General features: G+C 48.0%; 1 protein-coding gene across 1 annotated transcript in view; it reads right to left on the bottom strand.

Moving 5' to 3' along the window:
* LOC149347714 (uncharacterized) overlaps positions 1-13730 on the bottom strand; it is a 35739-nt gene extending 22009 nt beyond the window's left edge. The window contains exons 1-2 of the mRNA XM_089541630.1: positions 13429-13730; positions 9971-10120 (exon numbers count right to left, since the gene is read on the bottom strand). Of these exons, the coding sequence (XP_089397756.1) occupies positions 9971-10076 (106 nt within the window). The 5' untranslated portion in view covers positions 10077-10120; positions 13429-13730. The remainder of the gene's footprint in view (positions 1-9970; positions 10121-13428) is intronic.
* Between the last annotated feature and the right edge of the window lie 508 nt (positions 13731-14238).

The following is a 14238-nucleotide window of genomic DNA, read 5'->3' as shown; positions in this document are numbered from 1 at the left end:
GGTTTTTTTAATGGCAGTTCGGAAGAGTGAAACCTTTTATTGGCGTCATGTGTCGTTGCGTTTTCACTACTATGGCTTTTGCACACTGCGTTCGCGCGAAAGTCGTCTGCGCACACACGAACAGCTCTTTCGGAATGAAACATCTCAGTAGTGCCACTCCGTGTTCCCGAAAAAATACGACTGTCCCGCAACAAGTAGCTCACCGTCCCATGATGCTTTGAGCGCCCATGCCGAACTGCAGAGCCGCCAGCTTTCCCTCTAGGTAATAGTAAGAAACTATGATTTCTTCTGCGTTCAGCTCTTTCGATGCCAACGCCATCTGTCCAAAAACAACGTAGTCGCAACCTTTTGCGAGCTCCCGCATCGGTTGCGGTAACAGACGACGCGCAAGTGCCCATGAACGTTTACGTCAGCACCAACTTTGATGAAGCTGCGAAATTTTCGGGAAAAAAAAGTTCATTTTTTTCTCTCTGATTGATGAACACGACATCGATGAACATAAATCACCATGTGTAATGCGCACATGTCTGGTAAATCGGTTTTCATTGGGTCAGCTTAACGGTGACTGTGACGTCACAAGAATGGTTGAGGTCACGTGGGGCACGCAGGAACAGCCTTATAATTTCTGCTTCGTCGTTTTAATTTACGGCGCTCGGTTACGGTTAATTTACGCTCGGTTAATTTACGGTTACGGCGCTCGGCTGCTGACCCGAAAGACGCGGGTTCGATCCCGGCCGCGGCGGCTGAATTTCGATGAAGGCGAAATTCTAGAGGCCCGTGTACTGTGCGATGTCAGTGCACGTTAAAGAACCCCAGGTGGTCTAAATTTCCGGAGCCCCCTACTACGGCGTCCCTCATGGCCTGAGAGAGAGAGAGAGAGAAAAACTTTATCATGGCAAGTGTGTTTAGACCCCCCTTGGGTCCCTGGACCACCGCACGGTCCCACTCTACGTCGTAACGTTTATGCGGTGTTTGTCCATGACGTCGGCACCCCGAAGCACCGCAGCAAGCTGCGATGGCGGGTCCGGAGACGAGAGCACGACCTCCCAGTCCTCCCAGCTTGATAACGCGGGCTGTCCCTGCGGGGGAGGATCAGCAGGGCAGCCGAAAAGGATGTGGGAGAGTGTGGCGTGAGGGTCGCCGCACAGGGTGCATGCAGGGGAGGTGCCACAGTAGAGAGATAGCAGCTGAGGGGATGAGAGAGAGCGGGTCTGGAGGCGTCTCCAGAGGATCTGTTGGGAATGGGTAAGGGAGGGGTGTGGAGGAGGGTAAGTCCGACGGTCCAAGCGGGGCATTTGCGTGAGCTCTGCAAAGGTGTGCGCCCGCTCTCTCGAGAAACCTGGACCGAGGCCGTCCTGAGCCCGGCAAATCAAACCTCGGGCCAATTTATCGGCAGCCTCGTTTCCTGGATTCTCAGAGTGAGCCGGCACCCACTTTGAGTGAGTTGCTTTGGGACGTTAAACCCACATAAACCAAACCATATACCAATCGTTTTAATTTGCTGCGGTTCTTGCACTAGCCTGAACTAGTGGCAAATATTATAGCAAGGGGACAAGCAATTATTATATCGCCGCTTTGTACATCTCACGTGATCTGCGATGTTTACTGATGTCTCAAGCATCATTGCAAAAAAGAAAGCTTTGCTGACCCTCGTCGGATCGGTCGAATGCGTTAGAAGCCAAGCGTTTGTTATATCCGAGGTTTTTACGCACTAATGTTTCCTGTATTCGAGGTGGTATACTTAGGTTCTTTATATTCGAGGTCAATTCTCACTAAGTTCGTTGCATCCGAGGTCCAGACATGAAATTCTGTTATATCCGAGTGGGTACATTTAGGTTAATCCAAAGTAATGGCACACGAAAGTTTGTTGTTATACCCGAGGTTAACGCATGAAAGTTTGTTGTATCAAGGTTTGTTGGTAACCTTTCCACTGGCTACTGACAGACGGCGTAGCCATTTTCGCTAGCAAAGACCTTTGTAATGCTAACGCATTAAAAAACACGCAAAGATAAATTTCCTGTATGTGCCCTTTTAAAAGAATACTGAGGACAGCCCCACTCAGTTTTTCTTTTAGTAATAGCCGAATGTATGGTTCTTTCTGGCTATGTTAACATTTTTCCGGCAACAAAAGACATTTTATTGCTCAGAAAATTAGATTTCAGTATCTTCCCGCTTTCCATATAGACTCGGGACGTCTACACTGAAACGGACTCCGTGATCGCCGCTTAAAAGAATAAAGCCGGTGTAGTCTAGCCTCAAGGATCTGAGAAACAAAATCGTTTCCGACGCATGTGGTTTAGTTGAGAAGTCTGCCTGGGATGGCGACACCTGTGGTTCATGTATTGGCCTTTATCTAACTTTAGAAGCTTAGTTTTATATTAGAGTAATCGCTTTGTGATTAGGAAGTAGTAACCAGTGGATACAATCTAACCTCAGTTTGTAATTAGTGTCCCTTTAAGCATGGCCAAACCCAGCATACAAATGTGATTTCGCGAGTGGTTTTGCTGTAAGCGCGATGGCTGCCGCGCTTACAACTTTTATAGCGAGAGCTCTACTCTTCGGGGTACAACTTCCGATTTCGATCTGTATGAGACAATGACCTTCAGTGCCTCACAAGGTCAAACCGAACTTAACTGCGTGATTGAATTGCCCAAGCTATGGTAGTATGACCATTGGGTACCTGACTTTGACCTTTACATTCGATATGAGAGAGTGGGTGCCACATCGAAAATGACCTTCAAATGCCTCACAAGGTCAAACCGAGCTTAACTGCGTGATGGTATGGCTCAAGCTGTGATAGTATGACCTCGTGATCATATGACTATCAGCATTGGGTACCTGGCTTTGACCTTGACATTTGATTTGAGACAGTGAGTACCACACCGATAATGACCTTCAAATGCCTCACAAGGTCAAACCGAGCTTAACTGCGTGATGGTATGGCTCAAGCTGTGATAGTATGACCTCGTGATCATATGACTATCAGCATTGGGTACCTGGCTTTGACCTTGACATTTGATTTGAGACAGTGAGTACCACACCGATAATGACCTTCAAATGCCTCACAAGGTCAAACCGAGCTTAACTGCGTGATGGTATGGCTCAAGCTGTGATAGTATGACCTCGTGATCATATGACTATCAGCATTGGGTACCTGGCTTTGACCTTGACATTTGATTTGAGACAGTGAGTACCACACCGATAATGACCTTCAAATGCCTCACAAGGTCAAACCGAGCTTAACTGCGTGATGGTATGGCTCAAGCTGTGATAGTATGACCTCGTGATCATATGACTATCAGCATTGGGTACCTGGCTTTGACCTTGACATTTGATTTGAGACAGTGAGTACCACACCGATAATGACCTTCAAATGCCTCACAAGGTCAAACCGAGCTTAACTGCGTGATGGTATGGCTCAAGCTGTGATAGTATGACCTCGTGATCATATGACTATCAGCATTGGGTACCTGGCTTTGACCTTGACATTTGATTTGAGACAGTGAGTACCACACCGATAATGACCTTCAAATGCCTCACAAGGTCAAACCGAGCTTAACTGCGTGATGGTATGGCTCAAGCTGTGATAGTATGACCTCGTGATCATATGACTATCAGCATTGGGTACCTGGCTTTGACCTTGACATTTGATTTGAGACAGTGAGTACCACACCGATAATGACCTTCAAATGCCACACAAGATCAAACCGAACTTAGCTGCGCTTTGGTATGGCCTAAGTTATGATAGTATGACCACGTGATCATAAGACTATGACCACTGGGAACCTGACTTTCACCTTGACATTTGATTTGAGACAGTGGAGATCGTTCTTACCAGCTTTCTCTGCAGGATTTTGTGTTCTTTAGCTCTGTAACGATGTCATCAACTTTCCGCGTTCTCAAAGTGACACTAAAGGCAAATACGATGTTTAGCACTAAAATTACAATGCAGCATATAACGTTACTGCAACTTGCATAACATTTTTATAGCATTATTCTAATGCATGGTGCTACCCGAAAAGTGAGAACGAAACAGCTTCACCGGCCGCCTATCAAGCTCAACAGAGCGCGAATGACGCTGAGAGCTTGCGCTCTTTTGAAATCGCTACGTACAATGGTCACACGCAGCCTGAGTACGCGGAACGCGAGGCGAAAGATTCAGCGTTCGTTTTTGCGTCTATCCTTTCTCTCTCTCTCCTCCGTTTTGCGCTGTTGTAATAATGACACTCTTCGCATTCTTCGCTACGCTCCTCGTATTTCGAGGGGAGTTGTCCATTGACAGCGAAATAGCGTTCCTCGAGAAAGCTCATAAATACGTTACGAGTCTCGCTCCGATTTCATGCTACGGTCATAGTCCTTCAATGTTTTTATGCTACGGGTGAATAGTGCTGCATTCCGCCCGTGACGTCACGTAGATGGACAGACACAGATGGATGGATAAGTTAGTGGCAGCCATTGAAATCGGGTGCGCTGACAGTTGGGACCCGGTGAATAACTCTTAATACATTATTTGAGTCATCATCATCATCATCAACCTGACTGCGCCCGCTGCAGCGCCAAGGCCTCTCCCATGTCTCTCCAGCTAACCATTTCCTTTGCCAGCTGCGGCCCCCGTATCCCCGCAAACTTATTAATCTCATCCGCCCACCTGACTTTCTGCCACCCATGCTACGTTTGCCTTCTCTTGGAATCCCCTCCGTTACCCTTAAGGACCAGCGGTTATCTTGCCTTCGCATTACGTGTCCTGCCCAAGCCCATTTCTTCCTTGTGATGTAAAATATAGTGCAAAGGTTACACGAAACACTGACAGAACGACGCAGACAAGCATCTTGATTTCCACTAGGATGTCATTAACCAGCGTTTATTCCCTCACCCGCTCTGCCCGCTCCCGGTGTCTTAACGTTACACCTGTCATTTTTTTTTCCATAGCTCGCTTCGTTGTCCTTCTGTCACCTTAGCGTCTATTCGAATTTTCTCCGCCCTGATCTGATTTTTAGCGTTACGAAAAATGATTAAACATGCTTTCAGTGATGCCAACTCAGGTGAACGTTTTCTCCCTAGATTCAACCTCAAAAAATCCCTAGATTGAAGAAAAATCCCTAGCCTATAATTGTTTAATTGTTAATGCGACCATTCCAGCTTTAACAAAGTCTCAGCGCAGTTCACTGTTTTGTCCATTGGTTATACATTTTGTCAGAGATAAATAAAAGCGTGTTAGCCACAATTACAGCTTTTTTCTTTGTTTTTTTTTGTAGTTTTACCTTACATGAGGGCCCACAGATGGCGCCAGCTGCTCCTTCAGCCGGCTTATCATTACGCGCAAAGAACCTATGCAGCCCTTTGAAAAATAAATGCAGTTGATCTCAAGTTGACAGAGCTGGCATTTTCCGCTAAGCCCCGTCAACACATGAAAGTATTTTATTCAGACACCATTAAGGGTTGTTTTAAAGATTGTTTTAAAAGGCACACAGAAAGACGAAAATGTTTGAATTCATGAAAGACCCCTTCTCGCCTCATAGAGAACATTCAGAAGCGGTGAAATGGCTTATCTTACCTCACAGTTAGTTATTAATCATAGTCGCAATCAAAGACCGTCAAATAGTTTTGGAGCTACTAAAATAGTTTTGGAGCTACTAAGGATTGACATCACGAGAAACTGACATAACCAAAAATGTAATCTTGTTATAGTTTTACAGCAATGATACAGATGTAGGATTGGTAATTACAAAATCAGGAAGTGATTCCTTACAAAGTTTGAAAGTCACATGGTTTCGTTTTTCCTCCCTGTGCAGCAGTCGATAATTTCGCGTTGCAGAACTGCTTTCGCCCTCTCTCGGCTAGGCAGAACATTAAAAGTAAAGGAGTAGTAATTAGCATTTTTCATAGTTTTTTTCTGTTCCAAGCGCAAAATAATCAGATACACCTGCCATTAAGCCGCTTAGAGTAGCAATTCTACGGCCTCTCAAAATCCCTAGATTTCACAAAAAAGACGCTAGATCCCTGAAGCAAAGAAAAAACCCCTAGATCTAGGGATAAATCCCTAGGATTGGCATCACTGCATGCTTTTAACCCACGAGAACCATGACGCCATCTCGCAGGAATTTGCCGACTGTAATGATCGGAGGCCCAGCCAGCGGAGAACGGCGAGCCAGTCAGACGCCATCAGGTATGCGACCAAAAGCGCGGCTGTTTTTCGGAGAAGACGCAAGGAAAAGGGTGCCTGGGGGCGGCTTCTGGCGACGGCGTCGGCGGACAAAGGCTGTAATCCCCTTCGCCGGCGATGCTGACTGCAGCTCTGGTGCCGAACTGCGCTCCTGGGGACTGGCAGCGGAAACAGGCGAGCCAGTCCGGCGTCATCAGGCTACTGCGACGGAAAGCGCTGCTGTTCGGGGGAGACAAAAGAGACACTGCGTGGGGCAGCTACTGGCGACGGCGTACACAAAGGCGTCTAATCCCCTTCGCCGGGAAGGCTGAGCGCGGTGTTTCTCCCGGACTGCCCGTGGACTGACCAACGAGACCCAGTGGCGACGACGGCGGGGCACGGCGCCGCGGATGGGCGACACGGCTGATTTGTCCCTTCCACCGAACTGAAGAGGTCACCGGTGTGAGCGGTCAGCGCTCGCGTCCCCATCGATCAGGATCGTCACTCAGCAGCGAACGACCTTTTGGGCCTGGTCAAACAGTTCGCGAGTGAGAGACTCCAAGTTCCTCCTTGCCCGTGTGTCTGTGCGGTGTGCGCGGCCACGTGGGGAGGGCGGAGCCTAAGAAGACGCTAGCAGCCCATTGGACGCTCAACCAGAGATCAGATTCCCTAGCTGGTTTCCTGGGGAATGTGATCTGCATATAAGCAGCAATCTGTGGGGTGCCAGGGCATCTTCCCCCCTTTTCTGACTTTGGTCTCCTTGCTACTGTACAAAATATAAAATAAACCTTCAAGCTTGCGATTCCTCCCGAAGGCTTCCCTCCGTAGTCTGGCTGCTTCGCCCTAATGCGGTGAAGACCCTGGTCCCGATCCCCGGTCACATCACGACCTATTGCGCACTCGGTGCGATTGGCTGATGCTTTCTAGCTTCCACAAAGGGCATTTCTGAAGGTCGCGTTAGTATGTTACACAAGGTCATTCAAGTAGGACCAGTGAGTGGTACCATTGTGGTCAGACTGTGAATCACCTAATTGGCGTAGAATGTTCGGAGTGGTATCAAACGATTCAGCGCGTTACGGAGCATAAGAGTGCTAGTCGAATCAAAGCATAGTTTATCTTAGGTATTCGCACCGACGACCTTTAGTTCCCCAAACCGTGACGTCTTGAAACTTCAAACGTCCATTACGGCGAAACTAATTGGCGTAGGACATTCGTAGTGGTGTCAAACGATTTGTCTTCTTGCACTGCATACGTTGGCATCAATATAGTAGATATCCGGATATAACGAAAAATTTGCATCGGATAATAGCGAAGACAGCTAATGACGCAGTATTTGTTCGATATTGCTAACGCTGGATACTCATACGCTGCCTCAGCGTTTTGCTCTTCTTTTTTTATTTTACTAAAGTACAGACGATGTCGTGACTGGCTCCGAAAATCACGTCTCGCCCCACAATTCCCTGATCGGGGGGAGTCGTGAACGAGCGTATTTTTTTTTCTGTACATACGCGCATACTATCTGACGCAACGTGAGGCGTGAGGCGGATTCCTAAAATAATAAAAAAAGGACAAATAAAGGACTAGGAGGGGAGTTTTATTTATCGGTGCCCGCGTTCTCTGAAAAGCGTCCTCTACCTCGGAGCCGTGGTGGGTTGTCTCACATTTTGAAATTATAAGCGGCCGTAAATGAAGATTAAGAAAGAATATATCCGAGGGAGGTTTTCGCCGCGCCGAAAGCGTTGGTCGGTGTTTGCAGTTTAAACCGGTCCGGTATACGGCGCTTTATGGAAGTAAAAAATGGCCGATCCCTACTCGGAAACGCAAAAGATTGAGGTGACGCGTACAGAGAGTTCCTCACGTCCATAAGCATCTGGCAAACTTTTTTTTTCTTGAGTTATGGGTCGTGAATAGAATGACAGGAAACGAGTCTTGGAACTTTTCCAAGGCGACAAAAACGTCAAACCACGGTGGATTTTTTTAACGTATGATGGTTGTGCTAGAACGTAAATACGGCGACATGTGTTGGTAATAACGACAGAGGCGTGAGCGACGCGCGGGGAGTCCCGCATTTTTGTAATTCTATTTCTTCTAATTATTGCTCCTTCGCTGGCTCGCATATTTTGATTTCTCGTCTCTTGGGGTGGTCTGTCGTTCCTCTCGAGCACTTTTTCGCTCACACTGCGGGCTATGAAAGTACATCACTTGGAAAGCACGATATGTTTTATTGGGAATCCACGAAGAATATTACAGCTGTTCATTGTACCATACTTCACTCGGCTCGTCTAAACGTATTGGCCATATAGTCTGCTGAAGAAGACGAACTTAGGGTGCCTATACACACAATGACAGTGGCCCTCACTCTTAGCAAGCACAGGGTGGCATGGTAGCGGAATTCACCCTTTCAAATAGACAGAAACCAGTGAACAGTCTTCTTATCAGACGCTGGGCCGAAATGTGTGATGGTTGGTTCATTCAAAACGAAGGGTTCATTCAGCTCCAACGACTGATGAAATATGAAGTTTGATTTAGGTTATGAATCGTTTGTTAAAAATATGAAAACTTAGGCCTGAATGAGAACTTAGGCCTGAAGACGTTTGGCCAAGGATGTAGATGGCAAAACCTTTCAGCATAGAAGATGAACGTTGGTCAAATCAATTTCGGTGTCACTGCGCTGAACAGTTGTTTACTTTCACTGGTAGTATAACATATTATGCCCAACTTATTCCATTGAGTAATTTCATTGAAAGCGACAAACTTTTGCGGGATTTTGCCTGCGGGTGGCACAAATAATGTTACGTGACGGGAAGCCCAATGAAGACAGGACTACATGACGTATGGCGATGGAATGATTTAACGGCGGCAGGCCTAGCACGAGCGCTCCGTGCCGCACCTCGTCTTCTCGCCCGTGACAATATCAGCAGAATCGAAACTACAGTTATCCTTTGTGGAAAGCTGGAATAGTTCACATCATATTAGACGTGCGATTTATGAACAATAAAATTCTTCACAAAGCCTGAGAGCATCCCTACAGCGCACCCTTGCACCCAACAAAGCTGCAACAGTCTTGCACATGGGCACCTCTCAAATTTCATGGGTGGTTTATTGGTGTGGGAGTGCTGTTGTGCTGGCGCCCACATTTCGCTGGCTGGCCTCTCTAAACCAGCGCTGTGCGCCCGCCGTCGCGCAAAGCGGGCCCAGACTCTCTCGGACATGTCGCGGCTTGCAGCGTGAATCATCCCGCCTCGTCGGCGCCCGGCCCGGCGCTTACCCTTCCTCCTCCCCCTCCTCACCGTCGGCTCGGACACCTGCGGCGCTTCTCCGGCCGCCCGTTCCTGTCTGCAAGCCTTCAACGGCCGGCCGCCTATCGGCTATTCGTCTAATTTGAACGGTGGCCACTGCCGTGACCTGATTGGAGGATTTGAACGGCTGGCTGCCTCAACGAACACCGGCAGCTTTAAAAACGGAGCCGCGCTGAGCCCGCGCAGCAGACGGGCAGCAGAAGAGCCATCACGCCAGAGCTACGCTCGCCGCCGGGGCCGCCCTTCTTCTTTGTGCTAGCCCGTGGTGCTCTTGTCCCTTGTATCATGTAAAAGCCGTTGTACATACTGTACATAAAAGTCATTTGACTCACCGTCGCCTCGACCGTTTCCTGGCTCGGACACCCAGTCCCAACAGTGCTCAGCGCACCTTGTTCCAAACAAACAACAAAAATAAGGGTGTACAAGGGTGCGTTAAGCAGTGTCATGCCCCTAAGGGTGCAAAATGTAGTTGTCTTCGCTCCTACTTAGTATAACTAGGAGGCCATTAAGGTGTTTAATCAAATCTCACCTTCGACGCAGGCCCTCTTCACTTGCTCCATTTTAGCTTCTCCAGCGGGCACCAGCGCCGCGATCACCAGCAGCGGCAGAAACGAGAACTGAAGCGTCGTCTGCATCGCGGCGCCCTTTCGGTCGTCTGCTCGGGCGCTTTCTTCGTCGTCTGCACGATTTGAATGCGCGCGTGACAGACGAAGATTTGTCAATGGAAGATAAACAGCCGAAGGATGCGCTGCAAAATAAAATACTCGAGTGCCTCTGCGCTCTGGGATTGCGTGAGGGGAATTCTTTTCAGTCGAGTTCTTTGAAACGGAAGACGTGCACGAGCCAGGGATGAACGCTTCCCCGATTCTGTGCAGGGTTTTGTGTCTTGAGTAACCGCAAACGTATGCTTGTGAAGCGCGTTTGATTAGGCTGATGCGCTGTGAATTCAGGCGCTGGTTTGACGCCGACGAATGCATGACCCAGTAATTGCGATGTGTCGCATAGTAATAATCATCGAGCGGATGCAAATGTGGCTCGATTTATGGGGCCTGTCTGCGACTGCAGATAAGAAAAAATTTTAAAATATTTTAGTCTGCAAGAAAAGTGTCCTGTGTAGTTTCCATGCATTACTTCACTGTGAGCCACTTTTCACTACTAAGCGTATTTTAACACCAAAACACCCCATACACTACACTCCAAACAGAAAGGAGTAAAAAGGGTGTAATTAAGGTTGTCCTCTGGCGCACACCCTTTAATAAAAAGGAGTTCGCTAGAGAACAGCCTACTCTCTTTTTTACTCCCACAGAGTCGTTTTCGAGTTTAGAGTGTACAGACACAATTGAAGTGTGTCGAGAGTGTTTCATGATTACAGCACCCACCTATGCGTTCTTCGCAAGGGTGTACTTTTCAAAGACACCCCCCTAACGCTCCTTGGATGCAAGTGTTCCTTGGGGGATTTCTCAACATGTCTTTACGCACCAGCAAGCTACATGGTCGGGAATAACATGCTCTTCTTGACAACAAATATTTGGAGCTCGATGCTCGCACTTGCGGTTTGATCCGTTTCGAGTGTTTTTGCCCACAGTATTGACCAACATAACGAACAGCCCAACATACCCAGCGTTCACTAATAGATGACATCCTGGCTCTTACTATAGACCTTTTCAAAAAAAAAAAGCCGATGGGCGCCGCCATATTGGGCTGTGCTCGTAATACAGGAAAGGTTTGGTTTGGTTTTATGGGGTTTAACGTCCCAAAGCGACTAAGGCTCTGAGAGACGCCGTAGTGGAGGGCTCCGGAAATTTCGACCACCTGGGGTTCTTTAACGTGCACTGACATCGCACAGTACACGGGCCTCGAATTTCTCCTCCAAAGAAATTCAGCCGCCGCGGCCGGGATCGAACCCGCGTCTTTCGGGACAGTAGCCGAGCACCGTAGCCACTGAGCCACCGCGGCGGCCGTAATACAGGAACGTTCTCCCCAGAAAAATGGTTTTCCCGAGGGTCGTGAAAAGGTCTATAGGAGCTTAGGTATATGGAACGTGTCATATCGGGAGTGTGGACATAGTTGACACATGCAGAGAGTATTGCTGTTTTAGAACCACTACCGGTTCGTGGTTTTCGTGTGCCTTTGTGAGACTAATGGGCCTAGGTGCGCTCGCTTGTTCGATTTCCTGGGCTTCTACGTACGCCTAATTCCTGTGAGTACAAAATGAATGAGGCAGAGGAAGGAAAGAACTTTTCTTCGTCGAAATGTTGGCTAGCTGACTGAAGCTTCCCTCCTGACAGAAGAGAGGGACGGGAAAAGACAGCATTTGTTCCGCATTCATTAAACATTAGAGTTCATTTTCGACTGTTGAGTCGGTGTGGCTAATTGAAATGATGGAGTAGCGATTATATCAGTTTTTTTCATGCTTCATGGGACTTATGTTTTAGGCGTACGCTAAATGCGAGTGTACGTAATAAGCGACATTTCTGGTTCTTTGTGACGCATGGGATTTATACTCGACGCAGCCATATTGTAGAAGAGGACAAATACGGGCTGGTTCGTACAAGTTTAAAGAACTGGAAAGAACAGCGCAAAGGAAGACGAGACAAGAGAAGGACAAACAGCAGCGCATATTGTGTCCGCTGTTCCAAACAAAACAAAAGGAAATGCTTAATCGCTAAGCTGATGTCAAATTTGTGATTAATTCTTAAAAGCGTATCTCCAAAAGTACCTAAAGTAGAGACCTCTTCATTAATTTCAATCAACTTGGATTCTTTGGCATGCAGCTGAGATTCTTTGGCATGCAGCTGAGTATGTCTACATACAGGCATTTTGCGTTCTACATGCGTCGTAAGAGAAGCTAATATCAGGCACGTCACGAACTTCGAAAGACAGTGAAAGCTTTCGTAGGTTTTTACATCCACGCGTACAGACAATGTGACGACATACGAAGCTTTTACGCATAAAGTTTGAACTCCAGCTAGGATTGATGATTATCACTGAGAAGACGACTTTTAGCAGCAGTATATACTACGTTTTCTGCGAGATAGGAGGCGTGTTTGCGGCTCTTCTGCCCATGTAGCACGCAAAACGTTCAATAGGTGTTACACATAGCATATCCACAGGCACACTTTGGGCCTCAGGGTCATAGCTGGAAATCAGAATTCATCCACGTTTCCGTCTTGCTATGACAAGAGAAGTTCCTCAACAGGCATCAAATGGGATGTTGGCCAAAATGAGCTAAAGAGAATCTTAACCTGGAATAGAAATACAAAATACATTTTGAAGCATAGCAAAAAATGAGTTTTTTGCGTTCGATATGATGCAACGAGTTGCCTTGCCATTAGCGCTGTGTAGGTGGATCTGGAACTCGGAGAGCTTGCAAAACAACTTGACATGTTGAGCCACACGACAAAAATCTAATAGCACAGCACTCAGCTCGTTACCCTGGTTTTAGAAAACACATTCTGAACTTCACAGTCTCACCCTCTGTACCTTGCCAACCGTCTGCCCAGCGCTGCCCAGTTAAAACATCGAGCTTAAGCCAGCATATTTACTGTGTTGTAGATTTTAGTGAATGAAAGTCAAATAAAATACCTCATTGACTCAACAAAACCCCTGAAACTGCCGACAAGTGTCAAACGGCAGAGCCTCCACAACGCTAACTAAAGCCATAGCTAGCAGTGGGGGTGCACGCGACCTCTACCCGCTGCACCTTTCTGTAAGTGGACAAACCTCAGTAGTGTAAGCAGACACCTGTCAAATCTTCGTCGGCATACCTGTTCAACAGGTGACCACCCCTAATCTTTACGACCACATAAGGCATGCTTGCACTGTAGACACTGTTCTCTCGTCTGCAGCACACCGCTACGTGCGGTCGCAGACGAAACGCTTCCACGTCGCATACGACCTAAGCTCGATGTTCTAACTGGGATATCTCACCGCGATTTTCTTTTTTTCTTTCTTTTTCGGTAACACAGACATAAGGATCTCACGTACCTGGAATAAAGGAGGGCGACCGCCCTAACTCTCCTGGTCGCCTCCTCTAGCAGACGTCACGGTGCCCTGCTCCTGGTTAGGCCTAGCAGAAGGAGTCTTCGCCCGTTCGGCGAGGACACAAAAAAAGCGAAGACACCCTTCCTCCTCCTCCTCCTCCTCACTGCCCTCTCCCTCACGTCACGTTGGGGTAGAAATGTGAGACGAGCCAAAGGAAGCGACACCGCCGCTGAATAGAGCGACGCGTCGGGCGTCTTCTCTGCCTACAACACCCGCCGAGCCCGCTGCGACACCTCGGTTTCAAAGTAGCCGCTATGTCCTCTTATTTCCGCGAAAAGCCCTTTATGGCACGCGCCGTGAGGGAAGGTCGAATGGGTGAGGAGGTCGCGATATAAAGTGTAACTGCGAGCGCTCCACGTAACGTTCTTTGGAGAAGCACGTCATCTTTGTTCGAGGGCACCAGCAGCCACGATGCTACAGCTATGCTTTTCCGGCCTCGCGCCACACACGTTGATCGTAACTCTTTGCTACCTGCAGAGCCACACCCCTTCCCACCAACGGTGACTGTCCCTTTCCTTCGCTGCCGAGTCCCTTTCCACCTTACTGGAGCTCTGAATATGCGCTTCGCCAGCTATGCCCTCTCCTTCGCGCCCTCTCCGGGGAAGGGTCTCTTCATATTTTGTGTACGTCTGCTTTCGCGGGTATTTTTTCTCTTTTTCCTGGGGTCCCACAATACCGAGACGTGATCGCACTCCGGGCTGCTCCTTAGTCGTAGATCAAGAGTCGTGTTTTTTTGCCGTTCTTACTTGGCGA

This window comes from Amblyomma mixtum, chromosome 4 (assembly GCF_055824585.1).
Source record: "Amblyomma mixtum isolate Tamu chromosome 4, ASM5582458v1, whole genome shotgun sequence".
In the NCBI taxonomy this organism is placed as follows: Eukaryota; Metazoa; Arthropoda; class Arachnida; order Ixodida; family Ixodidae; genus Amblyomma; species Amblyomma mixtum.
Note: the sequence above shows the minus strand (reverse complement) of the source record. Positions and strands in the feature narration are given on the sequence as shown.